Consider the following 20,099-nt stretch of genomic DNA (forward strand, 5'->3'; position numbering starts at 1 on the left):
TATATACTATATATTATATATATATATATTTATATATAATACACATACACATACATTATATATATATCTACATACATATACATATATATATATCTACATACATATACATACATATATACATACATACGTTATATATATATATATATATATATATATATATATATATATATATATAGATATATATATATATTATATATATTGTGACGTTTATAGATCGTTCGTCTACCCCGCAATTAATTAATTAATTTGATTTGGAAAACGGCAGCCATTTCTTTAGAATATCAGCTGATTTTTAGGAAACGCGGGAACCAAAACCCGCCAGCCAGAGATAGGGGATTCCCCAGTTGGGGGAAAAAGTGTCTTTTGTCAGCTTTAGGGACGTATCTCAAAAGGGAAGGGTGTAGGCAGATTGGTACTTCTTAGACCTATAGCTTAAGCTCTCTTTCCTGTGACCCCTCTGCTGGCTGTATGCTTGTTTTCCAGGATTTGCCTTGATCGTGGGGGGTTAAGCTGACTTCCAACCCCCAAGCAAACCACCTGAATTCTGCCTCAGTCGGCTGCGAGACATGATCTCGGACAGAGGTCAAATTACCTGCCTTCCTGTTAGGCCTACCCAGGGTGTGAGTGGCGCGCCGATGACCCAGGCCTCAGACAAAGGGGGCCATGCTTTTCTACAAAGAGCCACTGAACACGACATCCAGGTACGTCTTGTGAAACAACATATTGCCAGTCCCTTATCACCTATTATCCTTTTGATCCTCATTCTCCCAAGTCAATTTCCAGCAACAAAAGGAATTCATCCCTTTGTTCCCTCTCACTGCCTCATGGCCGCATGCTTCCCCTTGTGTGATCGTCCCAGACCAATGGAGTCATTGCATACTTCAGTGAAACCTTAAGAGTTTACCTTCCCCAATGTTAGAGAATTAATTAATCAAAACAAGAAATCCTTTTAATTTTATCTCTTCTAATCTGGGAATCTTTTCCAGATTCCATGAGCCACGTGTCATATCTCTGCCCGCAAGTGTTGCAATATCCAAGTGTATGGAAACCAGCTATAACTCCTCCAGTGGAGACATCATTTACCTTTTCTCCAGGCCAGCACGGGCCTTTTTGTAAATAAATAGCTGTAGAGTAACGAGCTGAGTTTTCTGGCGACCTTCCCTCTAAAGAAATTAATAATAACTATCAGTTTATGGTAAGTTAAAGCAATTCCCTCTTGAAATCCCTCAATTATTTCCGTTTACGTATCTAGCCTCTCTCAAGGCCCGCTATATACGTAATATATATAATATATATATATATATATATATATATATATATATATATATATATATATATATATATATATACATATATATCTACATATGTATCTACATACATATATATATATAATATATATATATATATATATATATATATATATATATATATATATATACATGTATACATGTATGTATATATATATATATATATATATATATATATATATATATATATATATATATATATATATATATATATATATATGTATATATATATATATATATATATATATATATATATATATATATATATATATATATATATATACTATATATATAGATATACATGTATATATATATATCATTGTATATATATACATATATAGTACTATATATATATATATATATATATATATATAAATATATATATATATATATATATATATATATATATATATATATATATATATACATATATATATATATATATATATATATATATAGATATATATTATAATTATATATATATATATATATCTCACTACCATAACGTGACTGGAATATCTTGACGTAGTAAAAGTCCACACTTATGTAAAATGTATATTAAAAAATACATAAAAGACTGGAGCTTTTGTCTAATTGATCAGTAGACTCATCAGCCGTATTTAGTTTTACTTTTCAAAAAATATACAAAAAATTTACGAAGGACAGGCAGGACTCTGGAGCCGTCTCCAGAGGAGGTAGTTCAACCAACGACGATTGGCTCGTCTTTTGGCCAGACATTTGAACGAAGGAATAACATGATTGAGATAGTTTGTTTTGGTTGTTATCTCCCTTGGAGACGGTTCCAGACTCCAGCCTGTCCTTCGTAACTTTTTTTGTAACTTTTGTATATTTTTTGAAAAGTAAAAATAAATACGGCTGCTGAGGTCTACTGATCAAGTAGACAAAAGCTCCTGTCTATGTATTTTTAATATACATTTTACATAAGTGTGGACTTTTATTACTTCAAGATATTCCAGTCACGTTATTGAGATTTATATATATATATATAATATCATATAATATACTAGATATAATATATAGATATTAATGATAATATAAGAGATTCTTATAAATTATAAAGAATTATATATAATATTATACATTATTAATATATATATATAATAATAAATATAATATATAGAGATAATTAAGATTAACTCCCCCTATAAGAATATAATATATATATATATAATATATACTTACTATACTATATATATTATAGTATATATAAAATAAATTAGATTAATAATTTAAATTTAATATAGATATATATATATTAGATATATATTATATTAGATAATATATATTAATAATATATATAGATATATATATACAACATATATGAATGTAATATTATTTAGATATATATTATACTTATATATATTATATATTATTAGAGATATTTATATAGACGATATATGATATAATATATATATAACAATATATTTATATATTATACCATACATACATAACATAATAGGAATTAGAATATAATTTTTTATTTAGTTTTAAAATTTTTTTAATTATTAGATGATATATAATATTATATTAGTTTAGATTATATTATAATATAATGATAACTATATATAATATAAGAATAATATTATATAGATATTATATATATATATATATTATATTAATAGATATATATATATTAATATATATATATTATTAGATAAAATATAATATTATAATATATACTAATAATTAGATATATATTAATTTAATTTAATATAGTATATAATTTATTTATACTATATGATATATATATATAATAGAATATAATTAATATTAATTAAGAAAATATATATAGAATATATATAATATAAATTAAATTATATATATAGATATATATAGTATATACTAAGAGAAGAATATATATTATATAATATGATTAATAATTATATAATATGACATAATATAATATAATATATATAAATAATATCTATAACATACAGAATATAACCTTAATATATAATTATCATATAGAGATATATATAGATATATATAGATAATAATATATATATATAAAGATTACACAAATAAGAATATTATATATATATAATAATATATAATAATATACATTAACTAATATATCTATAATATACCATAACAAATAATAATATTATAAATTAGATTATGATATAGATATAGATATATATATATAATATCATTATATATATTAAATAAGATATATAATAGACTAAATAACATAATATAAAATAATACAATAATACATAATATATAATATACAATAATACAATATATAAATATATAATATATTATATATATATAGTATATATATAATATATATATATATATAAGTGTTACATAATAAAAATATGGAATGTTATTCCATATATATAAAAAACTAAATCTATGATTAATTAAAACCAGTGACCGAAGAGGTCAACCAGATTGCTTGCAGGAATGTCATCAGACCAGAGACGATAAAGTATGCTAAGATGACGTGCCGTCACCTGTGGTTCTTCATTTGTTTTTAAAACATTAGTCCAAGCTTCTTGCTTGAGACAACTACCGCGACCTATAATTCAAACGGCCTACGTGATTTGTAATCTTTGTCATCTGTGTGTATGTTCATATGTTCGAGCTACTGTCTGCTACCTTTATGATTTGTAACCAAGATGGTAGTCAGAATAGAATTTGCCATCATCATGGCAGAAGCGATCAAGCCATCGTCATTAGAAGACCTGTACATCTTTATCTAAGCTTCATCATGTAGATTTGAATTAGCCATCATCATTGGCAGACCTGTACAAATTTCTTCGGATCTTCATCATGCAATCTCAGAGAATAGAAGTATCTTTTGTACTCAGTGTTTTCTACTAGAACCTCAACATCAGAAAGAGATCGAATGAAGTTATAACTATCATCATGAGTTTGACATATCTCCGTCGTCATAACACAAGAAGAAATTGACTTTGTAAATTATCATCATCAAACCCCAAGACACTCCAATGAGTATGGAAGTGCATAACCAACCAACTTAGCGTAAGATTATCGCAAGTCTAACATAACCTCACAGGGCGCCTTATTATACAAGGCAACAGCCCTTTCATATTAATATTATATAATATATAGATATATATATATATATATATTATATATATATATTATAACTATTATATATTATATTAAAGATATATGCCACGAAGGAAAAATAAACGAATGAGGATCTGCAAGATCTTTCGACGTTAAACGTCCTTTACTGAGCAGAGACTGACATCGATACGGGAAAAGACAATACAAGAAGATTCGTATAACTGATAGATAGGGATTATAAAGAGATTAGTACCTAGAATCCGACACACCTGGAAGATGAAAATCCTTCCCAAACAAGCATAAACAATGTGTGCAATTAAAGGTTTAAGACAATCATCTCAGATACAAGGTCCAGACAATTAAAGGATTATAGGTGACAGCTATTCAGAACTTGGTAAACAAAACCATATTCACAATACATGACAGACATTCATTACAACAAAAATAATAACTAAGGCAACTGATTTTTTTTAAGTCAGTAATTATATCTTTGAGGTCATTCTTAAACATGTTACATATACAAGGGTCTAAATGAAAAAGGCCACGACTAACATTGAAATTACAATGAAAAGTAAGTTGTATTAAAGCAGATTCTAAAAGATTTGTGATAAGACATCTCTTGACCATGCAATTACTGAACTACCATCCCACTTTATTCGGTGGTTGTTTTCACTTAAATGAATGAATATTGCATTGGATTTTTGCCCAGTTTTTACAGAATATTTATGCTGGCTTAGCCTTATTTCTAGGCCTTTGCTAGACTGTCCGAGATAAAATGAGGGACAATCCATACATGGAATTTTATATATTATGTTGTTGCTTTCTCTGGGGCCATTTTTTTATTACCATCCTTTTAGGGTGTTATTATAGGAAAAAACAAGGTTAACATTTAAAGCTTTTAACAGTGATTTAATGGTTTCAAATCCGTTAAAATAAGGCAAACTGAGAATGTTCTTAGAATTTTCTTTCTGCGTGTTACTTGCACTATAAAACTTTTTGCGGGCTTTATTATAACAAATGTCTAATATATGTGAAGGATAGCATAAATCTTTCCCTATTTTTCTTATGTATTCAATTTCTTGATCCAAATATTGTGGACTGACAATGCGCAATGCTCGTAAAAACATAGAAGGAAAAAATTGATATTTTTATGTTGGTGGCCTGAGAAGAAATGAACATAAGTTAAGTTGTTGGTCGGTTTCCTATAAATACTGAATTTACATTGAATGGTTCTCTATGTATCAAAACATCTAAGAAAGGGAGGCAATTGTCTTTTTCTAATTCTAGAGTAAACTTAATCGATGGTACCTGGTTATTTAATTTAGAGTAAATCATTTACATCAATACCGACAGGAAGAACAGATAAACAATCATCAACGTAACGATACCACTTTACAGGAATATAAATGATATTAGGTAGGTAGCGTTTTTCAAAGAGTTCCATGACAGGTTTTGAGAGTAAAGTGCGGTGATAAAAGGGATTTCCCATTGCCATGCCAAATATTTGTTGATAAAATTCACCATTGAATATAAACTTACAATCACAAATGCACAAACTCGTGAGTGAAATAATGTGACTTATAGGTAGAGGTAATTCATGCTGAGTTAGTTCATTACTAAGATATTCTAAAATAGTCTATAGGGACATTAGTAAAAAGAGAACATACATCAAAACTTAACGAATCTATCAGTAGGGCAAAGAGCAATTTTATTTAATTTATCAACTAAATCTAGAGAATTATATATATGAGAATCGGAGATGGTTCCAAGTAACGGGGACAAGATCTTAGTGATATATTTCGAAAGTTTATATGAAATTAAACCAACAGTACTGATAATAGGCCGCATAGGGTTATTTTCTTTGTGCATTTTGACTAATTCGTACAAGTAAGGTAGCGAAGGAGATTTGACTGGTAATTTGCCTAGTATTTATGTTTTATCTTTAAGGATACTTTACAGTATGCTATTGAAGTTTATGACTTGATCAAGGGGATTTTTTGTTAGTTTTTTATAAGTCACATCATCATCCAGTAGGGCTTGCATACGTGATATATAGTCAGTTTTATCTAAAATTACTATACTATTTGACTTATCAGCTTTAGTAATATGGATAATATTGTCCTTTTTAAGATTGGTCAAACTTTTCTTATAGCGAGCAGGGAAGTTCCTTTCATGCTTAACAATGGCAGCTCCGTAAACAATATCTTTAATCATGTCAACATGATTTTGAGGAAGATCACAATATTTTTCAAATTTAGTTAGGGATGACGCAATCATTAAAGCAGGGATGACGCAATCATTAAAGCAGAAGGTCTACTTGTTACAAAGAAAGATAAACCATATCCAAGTGCACTCAACATTTTAACTTGTTTACTAGATAAGTTAACAACACAATCTTGACGTGTACAATTAGTCCAATCACTGCTATCAATAAGATTTTTTAGTTTTCTGTCGAGTTTCCTTTTCAGGGCATCAGTAGTCCTACGTAGTTTTTTGTAAATTTCCCGTCGCAGCGAGTCCTTCCAATCAGCCGGGATGGAATGATTGAAAGAGATCCTTGTTCTTTCCAGTTCCTTGAATTTTTCCTTCTCTTCTTGCTTGGCGGCTGCTATGTGCTGTTTCAACATCATGGCACTAAATTCATTGAATTTAGTGCCATATGTATATATATATATCGAGCCACAATGTCCTTTTAATGTCTAATTCCTTCTACCTCGGAATTAATATATTTTCATATATGCTTAACCGAAGAGGAATTTTTTATCTATAATTGACTTGCCTGGACATGGGCACGAACCCACGGAGCCTTTCAAATCCAGGAACGTCGGTGAAGCTTTTACCTACTACACCATCGCAAGAGGCTAAAAAGTTCATGTCGCCTCTCACCCTCGAATACCTTTCGCGCGCAGGTAATTCGTTGGTTTGGAGACCCTTGTATATGTAACATGTTTAAGAATGACCTCAAAGATATAATTACTGACTTAAATAAAAATCAGTTGCCTTAGAGTTGTTATTTTTGTTGTAATGTATGTCTGTCATGTATTGTGAATATGGTTTTGTTTACCAAGTTCTGAATAGCTGTCACCTATAATCCTTTAATTGTCTGGACCTTGTATCTGAGATGATTGTCTTAAACCTTTAATTGCACCCATTGTTTATGCTTGTTTGGGAAGGATTTTCATCTTCCAGGTGTGTCGGATTCTAGGTACTAATCTCTTTATAATCCCTATCTATCAGTTATACGAATCTTCTTGTATTGTCTTTTCCCGTATCTATATCAGTCTCTGCTCAGTAAAGAACGTTTAACCCTCTTACGCCGACTGGACGTATTTTACGTCGACATTTTTTGTCTCCCGTGTGCCGACTGGACGTATTTTACGTCGACTTACAAAAGTTTTTTTTTTAAATTCGCGGAAAAATACTTATAGGCCTACCAGCCTAAAACTTTTGAATCACGCGCCTTGGGGGATGCTGGGAGTTCACGGATCAAGGTTTTGTTTTGTTTACAATCGTTACGCAGGCGCGCAAGCGCGAATTTCTTTCTTGCCGCACTAAAAAGTATCTGTGACACATCTCTGAAATTATTTCGTCACTTTGACATAATTTTTGTACCATTGTAAATAGCCGTTACATGAAGTATTATATATGAAAATGTGCGCAATTTGCATGCACATACAACTAATAAAAACAACCCATGGTTGTAGCTTTTATCAGTTTTGATATATTTTTCCAGTATAAATAAACCGATAATTGCCGGAAAATTTTCCAACCTTGCGGTCAACTTTGGGGGACTTCTACCGACAATGGTCGAAAAACAACGCAAATTGGGTAGGGGTAAGCTAAAACAACTTATTATATTCTAGTAACATTCAAGCATTTACCTCCATTTTGCAACAAATTGGAAGTCTCTAGCACAATATTTCGATTTATGGTGAATTTATGAAAAAAATAACATTTTCTTTACGTCCGCGCGGTAACTCTTCCGAAAAAATCATACGTGCGATTGTGGTAATGTTTGCACCATTTTAAATTAGCCGTTACATAAAGTTTTATATATGAAAATGTGCGCAATTTCACGTAGAATACAACGAAAAATAATTGAAGGTTGTAGCTTTTCTCATTTTTTAAATATTTGCATATATGTGATTTTTTGAAAATTATTTTTTCCGCTTCTGCGCTCTCACTGAAACACCTCCGGCACATGGGGGAGAATTTTTTTTTACCGCTTCGACGTAAGATGGTTAACACCGAAAGATCTTGCAGATCCTCATTCGTTTATTTTTTCTTCGTGGCATATATCCTAACTTACGTGATTCAGTTATATATATATATAATATTATATAGATAGATAGATAGATAGATAGATAGATAGATAGATAGATTGATTCGCGGACTCACACATTCGCGGATTTCTCAGGGGAACGTTTCCCCAAATTATTCGCGGAAAATTCGTGCATTCGCGGTATTTTTCTATGATAAATATCCACAAATTCCTGGTTTTTTTGATGAATTTCATTATAAAATGCACTTTTTGTGATGAAACTATTAAAAAAACCAAGTATGAACATTTTTAGTGGGTTTTTCGAGTTTTAACTAACAAAATAGGCTGTTTTTAGTGTTTTTATAGGGGTTCCAAACATTCGCCGGTTCTAACTATTCACGGGGGGGTCTGGTACGCATCCCCTGGGAATACGGGGTGACCACTGTATATATATGTGTATATATATATCCCACTCCACCTCCCTTGGTCTGATGCTGTGACATTTGTTGAGTGCTTAATTAGTTACTTGTTCAACTGCTTCAGGGTTTCATAGTTGCGGATTCGTGTTCACTCTGGATCAGCGGAGGGAACGAACTATTGTGCACGGCAGTACCTCTCAGAATATGTAGCGTGTTGTGTGGAACCCATTATGTCCATTACCTGAGAATGCCTTGGCCTTCTTTCTAAGAAGTGTGATTTATGAGTTGCTCTCAAAGATTCAAGAGAATGATCTGTAAGTCTTTAAAGGTAAAGCTCATGACATTAGGATGCTGTCACTTAGCTAGTTTTTAAGAAGAACTTGCCCCACTCAAGATTCTCCAATCAACATACTGGAAGTCAAAATCAGTGTTTGCCTTCCATTATCTGCAAGATGTAGAGGCTGTTTATAGTAATTGCAGCAGGTTGGCCCCTTTGGCCATGGCTTGCATGGCACTGGGGGACTAAGGTTAAGGAGTAACTCTCCAGTTCCCTATCCTCTGGCCTTGTTTTAGGATTTTGAGTTTTGAGAAGCGCCCAGGGTAAGGGCATCTGTTTGATGTTCATATCTTATTGGCCTTCGGAGTACTCCTCGGCTGCAAAGTTCCCCACTAAAGTATAGGAGACCCTCGGCTTTACTGCCACGCCTCTACAGGTCGGGATGACCACCAACTAGAGGCATTATCTTCTTGTTGCAGCTCTATCACCAGGTAAGGTTACAAAAAGCATTTAACCAATGCTAGCTACCTTCTAATTCAAATTCATATCCTTACTAAATGTTTTTGAGTAGAACATGTCCAGATATCTCCCCTCCAGTCAGTGTGGTATTCAGCATGTAGCTACTTGGTAAGTTACTTATATAAAAGTGACATTCATATAATAGAATTAGGTTTTATATATACTTACCCAGTAACTACATGATCAAAGCCCTCCCACTTCCCCCCTCATGGACATGAAGCACAAACAAATGACGCTTCCAGCATTGCCGTACCTATACTTGCTGGATGTGGGCCAGTACCAATTACCTACACCCAGAAAGTCCGATACTATTGTGAATTTTCGAATTTTGAACTGCAGATAAAGTAGAAAACTTATATCTATGTATTTACTTTAAGTATATATAAAGCCTAATTTTAACATCATTTTTGGATTGTCATAGTCTCAATAATGTAAAAGCTATAGAAAATATGTATCTTGGCCAGTCCTTAGCTAAGCTAAGGAATTGTGTGCGTAGAAAAGCTCTTCCTTAAGCTTTTATTTGGAGCTGTCAGACTTTTAATTTTCATTCTTTGAAGTTCATTGAAAGTAAGTTGTTAGGTTAAAGTTTGCATTCAAATGTTTTGTTGCTTAGTAATTAAACGACTTCATTGGGCATCTCCTATAGTCACTTAAGCCAAATTAGTGCAAGATTTTCAGATTTGAAAACCATGACAATGGCCTCAATTAATTCAGTTGCCTTAAAATTAAATGTCTTTGGCCCAGACCAGCCTTTAAACCATCTGAACTTAAGGGTCACGTTTCTTTATGTTGTATAGGCACAGGAAAGAATCAGTTCTGTCAAATATGTTTTATGAATTGACATTATGCAAAAATTCTTTCAGATATGAACGAGTGTTTATTGGGATCCCATGCCTGTGATGTCAATGCATTATGCACCAACACCATAGGAAGTTACCTTTGTACCTGTAGAACAGGATATTTTGGAAATGGACGAACTTGCAAAGGTAAAAAAAAAAAAAAAAAAAATGCTTCATTATTGTTACTTTGTCTTCTCTTTATTGCTATCTTGTTATATTTGCTCCCAAATACCTATAATTCTTGTATAATTTACATTGTTCATTGCTTCACCTCCCTTGTTTCCATTTGCCTTCATAACCTTAGTCTTGAGTAAAAATTCTTAATACCTTTTGTATTTTCAGATATTGATGACTGTTTATTTTCAAATGTGTTGTGTGGTCCCAATTCTCATTGTGTTAATGTTATTGGAACTCACATTTGCCAGTGTAATAGTGGTTATACAGGAGATGGAAGAAACTGCTATGGTAAGTCAGATGCTATAGTTACATATGAAGCCTTTGTATGCAGTCAGTAAAAGTAATCATCAAAATTAAATGTTTTGCGTAACAAAATATTTACTACTTCATTTCGTTGTGTAACATTCGTAAGCTGAGCATTGTCTTTAACTTCCAAGCAGTATTAGTATTTCTTGCTCTCTTGTATTTTAGCAGTTCATCTTGTGCTATTTAAAATTGCTTTAGAAAATGATTGCTTTAGTTTTAAAAATATCTATTAACTGATAAACCTGTTTATCTTGCCAAGTGTGTTATCAATGCAGTCATTTGTTTTGACTAATTATGAGGCATCAGAAGAATCTTAAATATAGTCCCTCTCTTGGACATATACCCTCCTTACAAAAATAAATGATGAAATATGAACTTAAGGAAACTGATGTGCAATAGATTGTCGTTCAACAAGAGATGTGGCTAAAGTAACATTAGGATTTAAAAAATAATGGCTTATTAGTAGTTTACAAACTAGTTTGGCTATCAGAAGTTTCATGCCTTCTTGACCTGAATATCTTAATATATCGGCTTTATTTTCACAGACTTGAATGAATGCCTTCAAATTGCGGATGTTTGTCAGCCTGCAGCACTTTGTGTCAACACTGAAGGAAGTTACAAGTGCATTTGCAGGGAGGGATTCTCGGGAAGTGAAAGAACTTGCTTTGGTGAGTCAAGGTCTCGTGCTTGTTACTTTGATGCAAAATTCATATATGATTAAGAATGTTTGGAGTTTTTTTTCATGGGAGGAGAGGTTCCTAAACTCTGCCTTGAATTATCTACATGAAATACTCTTGATATTAATTCAACTTTTCTGCCTAGGAGATGAAAAAAAAAGCTTTACGTACTTTCCATGCTTGAAAAACAAAGCAGATGAAACATTTATTTCACTAGTTTTTATTATCTAGTTTTCCAGAGACTCAATACCCTAATTTTTCAACTCTGAAAATTGAAAACTAAGCTCTGCTACTTTATATTTTCTTTTTTCTTTTACAGATATCAATGAATGTTCAACAGACCTCCACAATTGTGATGCAAATGCATTTTGCATCAACACAATCGGAAGTTTCATATGTGCTTGTAAACCCGGGTTTCAGGGTTATGGCATATCATGTTTTGGTGAGAAGTACATAGTATATGCATATACTATAGATTTTTTTTTGTTAAGGAGTTCCTGTCTTGAAATTTATATACATTATAAATACAGTGGTACCTCGATACGAAAGGCTCAACTTAAGAAAAACTCGAGATACGAAAGCAAATACGAAGATTTTTGCGGCTCTACGTATGAAAATTGTTCAAGATATGAAAGGTTGTTGCTGTAAAGTCCGAGATTTGCCCGGACCACCGATAACAATTTTAAAACTCGCTCGCCGCCAACTGAGTAGACTCGCCACCATCCTCCCGCTCTCCCATTGGTTCCTGATGCTAGTCACCGCCATAAGATCCTTCTCTCCTATTGGTCAGCATCTCTCCCATGATCCCATGATGCATCTACGTAGCGGCGTCCTTTTTCGGCCACTACGCGGTATCATTGGTATCGCAAGCACACGGAATTCGTTTGTTCTATACAATTAATTTATTAATGTAAATTCGTTAGTGATTTCGTTGTAGTACTACTTTTTCGTGTTGTGTGAGAACTTTACTTCATACTTATACGTACTACATAACTTAATAATGTACAGTATATAAGTATTCATGGGTCCCAAGAAAGTTGAAGCAGGAAAGAAGAGGATGCTTTCTGTGGAGACAAAGATGGTGATACAGTAACCTCCCCGTTAACACGAGGGTTACGTACCTGGAGATGTCGTGTTAGCCGAATTTGTGTTTAAACAGGGAGTTTTCTCCATAAGAAATAATGGAAATAAGGGGTTAACATTCCAGGCAATGGGAAACTTAATCTATTTTGGGATTTTGTTTTGCCAGAAAAAAAAACACTTTATTTATATAATTTTTTATATATTTTATATATAAAGGTCACAGAAACAATAAACACACATTCTTACCCTAGTTGTATTTATTTAAGAAAATACTGTTCAGTACATACATAGTTGTAACGCACGTAAACTAGTAAACACTATGACGCATCACTCCAGTTCCGCCCACGCCTCACGGCCCCCTCTTCCCTCCTCACTCGACTGTTCTTACTGGCCGGCTCTTCCCGCTCTCACCCCCCTCTTCCCCCTCACCTCGCCTCTCCCCCCTGCCCCCCTCCTCCCCCCTCCCCCCTCCCCTCCCCCTTCCTCCCCACCCCCCTTCCCCCTCCCCCCTCTCCCCACCCCCCCACCCTCCCCCTCCCCCTCCCCCCGCCTCCCCCCTCTCCCCCCTCCCCCCTCAGCTCCCCCCATTGTCCCCCCTTCCTCCCCCCGTCCCGCTCCCTCCTCACCCTCCATTGTTTCCTTCCTCGTTCCGCCTCTCTCCCTCCTCACCCTGCCTCTCTTTCCTCGGGCCTTCTCTCTTCCCTCAACCAGAACTGTTTTTTTTTTTTTTGATAAAAAAACTGGCTCAGTTTTGTTTGTGTTGTTTTCTTTTGTTGTTCTTTCTTTTTGTTCAAGCATTACTGTGTAGCAGTTCAGTTCTGACATCACCTTTCTAGCTATTGTAGCACTCCTGTTGATGTTGGGATCCTTGGCTTCTAGGATGTCTAATGCTTCTCGTATGGATGACAGTGCTTCCTCAAGATCACTTTTTGTTAGCATTCGCTCAGGCTCTGGGGTGGGTGCTGTATGCCGTGATGCAGCTGCCTCCAACTCTGCATTTTGTAGCTTATCCATCTCCAAGAGTTCTTAGTTTGTCAATTCCTCTCGGTGTGATTCAGCAGTTTCCTTCAATGTCTTTTTCTTCAAGTTCATCGAACCCAGCTTCCTTTGCCTTGACAAGACATTCCTTGCTAGCTTTGTAAATATTTTCAGTGATGTCAAAGCCGACAAAATCATACACCAATTAAGGACACAGCTGTTTCCAAACCCCATTCAGGCATTTCCTTGGCACTTTCTCCCAAGATTCTTTTATAAAACGGAGAGCCTCTTTGATGGTAAACTGCTTCCAATATTCCTTCACGGTCATCTTATCTGTTTGTGTCCTCGCAACCATGTCAGTCAGGGTCGAACGTAGATAGTAAGACTTGAAAGTTTTGATGATTCCTTGGTCACATGGCTGAAGCAATGAAGTGGTGTTTGGTGGCAAGAAAGCGAACTGGATGTTGCTGGATAGATTTTCTATTGACGGAGGATGGCTGGGCGCATTATCCAAGATGAGCAGAATCTTGAATGGAATCTCTTCCTTCTCACAGTAAAGTTCTAATTCTTTTTCCAATTTTCCAATGTAATCCTTAAAAATGCTTCCCGTCATCCATCCTTTTTTGTTGGAATACCAATAGCAGGGTAGGAAGGTCTTGACATAGCCCTGTGAAGACACAAGAACAAACAGAATTATAGTCGATTCATTTAACTCTAAATGCAAAAAAATGTGAGTTATTTAACAAAAAAAAACAAATATTTACTTTTTTTTATATTTTCGTTCCTAACCCAAAAACTATGCAAGTCAGGCGAATGAATTATTTTTTATGAGAGTCAATAAAATTTCCTTAAAATCGACATATAAATCAATGGAAAACGAATAAGTCAAGAAAAATGGGTTTGGATACGGTAACGGTTTCATTTTGACGTTATAAATTGATTGAAACGAAAAAAAATTTTTACCGTTGTCAACATTTATTGCTAGAATAACAATTTTTTGAAGAGCCCTATCTCGGTTATTTTTCATAGAAATTACTTTGCAAATATACAAAAATGTAGAGGAAAAATTGAAGAATAAAGGGAGAGTTAAGAAAAATGGCTTTGGGGTCACTGAGAGGGAAGTGTAGGTGCGATCAGCTGATTTCATTGTGAGAATTTTACTACGCCAGGGATTTGAGCATGCGCAGTAAAGAAACTACTTTGCTGGCGTATTGATACCCGAGATACACGGTCCAAGGTATGATCTAGCCTATGGAAATCGCTACTTGTCCGAAAATTTAAAAAAAATGCCCCTACCGCACGTACAAAAAAATTCAGCAAATTTTACGTACCGCTACGTCAGTTGGATAGATAGGGGATAGATAGGGTTAAGGTAGATTCTTGCGCCTACGAGCCGTTTGTTTGGCGGCCTCTGATTTGAGTTGCCAATTAGCGATATAAGAGATTTGAGTTGCCAATTAGCGATATAAGACTTTGCAGCTTCGACTGCAACATAATAAGACACATTCTTCATTTTCTCTTCACATATTACACGCATCCAAAATCTGAAAGCCCCAGCGTATTCAGGGTGATTTTATTGTATGAAAATACAAGTTTTAATTCATCTTGATCGTATGACTTATTAAAAGTCCGATGATAAATAAAAACAGGTGTAAAGATTGAAACTTTTTCTCTTCACTTTCACTTGTTGTAATTCCTTTGTCTTTTATCTAATTGGTTTCAGGAAAAGGCGATTTAGTTGTAAAATTAATACCGAATCCTTTGGTATGACCAAAACTTTAGGTTTAGGAATTAAAAATTAGAGTTTACAATCTTGAGAAAAAATATCAAATCTTTTGTGGCTAATAATTGACGTTTATACCTTACCTTCAATGCTCGTGGATTTTCCGAGTGATAGATGAGGGCAGGCTTCAGCTTACAGTCTCCCTCTGCATTGGCACCAAACAATAGAGTGAGTCGATCCTTGGAGACCTTGAGTCCAGGTGCTGTCGTCTCTTCAACCGAGATGTAAGTCCGGTTTGGCAGTTTCTTCCAATATAGACCAGTTTAGTCTACACTAAAAATCTGCTTAGATGTGTAGCCACCTTCCTCGATGATCATCTTGAGGGTAGCTGGATATGTCTTGGCTGCTTCTACATCGGCAGAGGCTGCTTCCCCAGTCATCTTGAGATTGTGAAAGCCATATCGATTTTTGAACCTGGCGAACCATCCAGCGCTTGCATTAAAGTTCTTGACTTTGTCCTTCTCCTCCTCGTCTACCAGATCATTGTGAATGCTCAAGGCTTTAGCCTGTATAATAGCCATGCTGAGAGGGACATTCTCCTTGTTCTGGTGTTGAATCCATTGTGCCAGTAACTTCTCCATCCTCTCCATCTCTAAAGATCTTGCCCTGGAACATTGTGAGGAGGAAGCTGATGTACCAGCGACAGCACTAGCTCTGATTTTGTCAGCATTCGCCCTTATGGTCCTCAATGTGCTCTCGTTAAGACCTGTAGCGTGAACTATTACTGAAGTTTTTTCACCACGATCATAGCGATTCAATACTCCTAACTTCTTTTCTATGGTCACAACTTTCCTTCTCTTTGATTCACTCTCCTCACTCTCCTTTGAGGCAAGAAGACGCTTGGGTGCCATAGTAAAGTACGCACTATATTATGTTAACCAATGCTAGAATATATTGGCTCTTCTCACTGCAAGGGCTGGCTTCACACTGAGCCAGCAGGGAAGAGAGAGAGAGCGCGGGAAAGGTGGGGTGAGTCAGACTCTCACCACACCTCCTGCGCTCTTGTTCTCAGCGGAAAATTCAAATCGTGTAACATCGAATATAATGTGTTAGCAGAATTTTTCAGTATGATTTTGAACTCGTGTAAGATCGAAATAGTGTTAACAGAACTCGTGTTAACGGGGAGGTTACTGTAATAAAAAAGTATGAAGCTGGTATGCGATTTAGTATGATCGCCAAGGAATAGGCCGAAATCAGTCGACAATAGGCACCATCCTTAAGCAGAAGGATGTCATCAAAGCAGCTACACCTTCCAAGGGCGTGACTATTTTGTCCAGCTAAAGGAGCCACGTGCACGATGAAATGGAAAGGCTGCTTCTTGTCTAGATAAAAGACAAAGAAATCGCTGGCGATACGATAACGGAGACGGCAATCTGCCACAAGGCCAGCGCTATTTTCTTCGATTTGATTGGCCAGGCCGAAGGCAACGGAGGAGAAGGGACATCGACACCAACCCCAGAGTTCAAGGCTTCTCATTGGTGGTTCGAAAAATTCCGTAAACGGACTGGCATCCATTCGGTGGTGCAGCATGGGGAGGCGGCCAGCTCGGACACGAAAGCAACCGAAGCCTTTATTAAGATGTTGGACGAGATATGACTCAAAGAAGGCTACAGTTCTCAGCAAGTCTTCAACTGTGATGACTGACCTTTTTTGGAAAAAAATGCCTCGTCGGATGTACGTCACGCAGTAAGAGAAGAAGCTACCCGGGCATAAGCCTATGAAAGACAGGATTACGCTCGCACTTTGTTCGAACGCCAGTGGGGATTGCAAGATGAAGCCCCTACTCGTGTATCATTCGGAGACTCCTCGAGCCTTCAAGGCCCACAAAGGCTTGAGAAGCTTCCAGTGATGTAGAGGGCTAATGTGAAAGCCTGGGTAACGAGACTTTTGTTCACGGAGTGGGTAAATCTGTGTTTCGGCCCGACAGTGAAGAAATTCTTGGAAGAGAAGCGCTGCCCTCTGAAATGTCTGCTGGTGTTGGACAAGGCCCCTGCTCACCCTCCTGGCCTCTAGGAAGATATGCTATCGGAGTATTGGTTTATCAAGGTTCTTTATCTTACGCCTAACACCACCCCTCTCGTCCAGCCCATGGACCAGCAAGTGATATCGAACTTCAAGAAGCTGTATACGAAACATCTTTTCAAGAGATGTTTCAACATCACCGATACCACAAACCTCACGAATTTTGGAAGGAGCATTTCGATGTTGTGATATGCATCCGACTCATCGGCCAAGCTTGGCAGGAGGTTTCGAGGAGAACCTTGAATTCCTCGTGGAGGAAACTCTGGCCTGATGCCGTATCCGCCCTAGACTTCGAGGGATTCGACGTGGGCGTAGCTGGTGCTGCAGATTCAGGAACAGTTGACGATCTTGAAACTGTTTCGCAACCAGATCTTGACACGATCGTTACACTCTGCAAGTCCATGGGGCTGGTCGTCAATGAAGAAGACATCAATGACCTTCTTGAGGAGCACCAAGAGGAGCTTGCGATGGGATGACCTGAAGGAGTTGGAGGCCATGCAACATAACGTTGTTCAAGAAGAGTTTTTTAGCAGCGGCGAGGAGGACGACGACGACTCTATGACAAAGGCAGAAATTAGGATGCTCTAGCTGCTTTCCATAAGGTGCAATCATTCGTAGAAAAGAGACACCCCAAAAAGGCTTACACAGGTCGTATGCTTGCACTTTTCGATGGCGTTGCCTGAGTTGTTTCAGGAACATTGTCAAAAGCAGCCAGAAGCAATCTTCCTTGGATAGTTATTTTTTAAAGAGGCCTTTAGTAGGAGTAAGCAAAAAGGAAGAACCAAGTGATACTACGAAAAAACAAAGTTGAAAGTGGTGAAGAAGTTGAAAGTTTGTAAAAAATAAAAAAAATAAATGTAATGTATAAAAAAGTAAAAAAGAAAAAATTTTAGATTGAAGTTTTTTGTAAAGTTTAGTGTTACAGTTTTGTTAATGTGTTTCGTAAGGTTTAGTTTGTTTTCCTGACATTTTTTTTATGTATTTTGTAAAGTTAAGTGTACGTATCTGCCATTTGTCCTCCTCCTCTGTTGCCACTTTCGGAGATAGCCTCACTCGAAAGGTAAGCTTCCACATTGTACTACATATGTACGTATGTATGTACAGTATTTCTTGTATACCATGTACACTAATACACTTTATTTACAGGTACTATGTAGTACATATTAGCAGTACGTATTAAGTTAGGTATTGAATGGTCCAAATTGTTGTAGTATTTCATTGTTTATAGTCTCAATTTAGCTTTAGTATGAAATTTACTGGGGTGTTTTTGGAGGGCTTGGAACGGATTAGCCAATTTACATGTAAAATGCGGTTCATGATATAAAAAACTCATGATACGAAGGCCGCCTCGGAACGGATTAATTTTGTATCTCGAGGTACCACGGTATGTTACAAGTTTCCAAGTATCTATGATTTATTTTTATAGCCCAAAGAAAAGGTCACTTTGATCTTTTTAAGTACCTTTTTACTTTTGCCCTGTAGGGGGTTAGTTCCATCAGTGCATCTCGTGTGATGGACAGTAGGTAGGCATTACTTAAGGGTTTGTGCAACATCCCTTTGGCCCCTAGCTGCAACCACTTTCATAACATTTACTGTACCTCCTTTAACATTCTTTCTTCCATCTGACTTTCTTTCAAAGTACAATTGCAAGGTTTTCTTCCTGTTAACACTTTTCGGACCTTTAGTCAGTTCCCTTTTCAGCACTGAATGACCTCTTAGGCTGTAGAGCATGGCCTTTGACCTTTATTCTATATTCAATCCAATTCTATTTTATTTTTGACTTTGTGGTGCAAACATATATTGTGTCAAGTATAGGTGACTCTTTTGAAGTAGGTTCTAACCAATGTTCTTGGTAGCTTTTTACGTATTTTTAAGCTTTTTAAATGAAGTAGGTCTTTTTCCAAAATCTTCATATGCAAGGTTTTGTCATATTTTTTAAAAACAGAATAAAGGAAATATGGCATTGGGTGAAAGTTGGGAGTAATGACAGTCATGATTTTATTAATTGATTGAGAATCTTTGGGTGGTGGTTTGGGTCATAAAACTCATTTGGAACAAAGGACATTAACCAATATTTCTGTTATTGTTGAATGTACATCGCTGATGGTATAATGCTGGTTTTAATGTTTAAAATACAATACTTGCTTGGCTATTGTCAACCAGGTTATTATTTGAAGGCAAGTTCTTTCTGTTGGTTTATTTTACTATATTAAGGGGAAACAACCTAACTAGAATGTCATTAAATGTTGAGCTAACGTTAGCTCAAAATAAAGTCCATAGAATCTCAACAGCTGGGAATATGATAGTTGGTTTAATTGGAATCTCTTAGGTGTTAAGTGTTCAGACAAATATGTATGTAATATGTATATGTAATATGTATATGTATGT

General features: G+C 35.2%; 1 protein-coding gene across 2 annotated transcripts in view; it reads left to right on the forward strand.

The window, feature by feature from the left end:
- The window catches only part of LOC135210215 (fibrillin-1-like), a 179,911-nt gene that overhangs the window by 120,527 nt on the left and 39,285 nt on the right, over nucleotides 1-20,099 (forward strand). For both annotated transcript variants that reach the window (XM_064243051.1, XM_064243052.1), the window contains 4 exons: nucleotides 10,710-10,832; nucleotides 11,028-11,150; nucleotides 11,714-11,836; nucleotides 12,165-12,287. In XM_064243051.1, the coding sequence (XP_064099121.1) occupies nucleotides 10,710-10,832; nucleotides 11,028-11,150; nucleotides 11,714-11,836; nucleotides 12,165-12,287 (492 nt within the window). The remainder of the gene's footprint in view (nucleotides 1-10,709; nucleotides 10,833-11,027; nucleotides 11,151-11,713; nucleotides 11,837-12,164; nucleotides 12,288-20,099) is intronic.

The sequence above is a fragment of the Macrobrachium nipponense genome, chromosome 39, assembly GCF_015104395.2.
Source record: "Macrobrachium nipponense isolate FS-2020 chromosome 39, ASM1510439v2, whole genome shotgun sequence".
In the NCBI taxonomy this organism is placed as follows: domain Eukaryota; kingdom Metazoa; phylum Arthropoda; class Malacostraca; order Decapoda; family Palaemonidae; genus Macrobrachium; species Macrobrachium nipponense.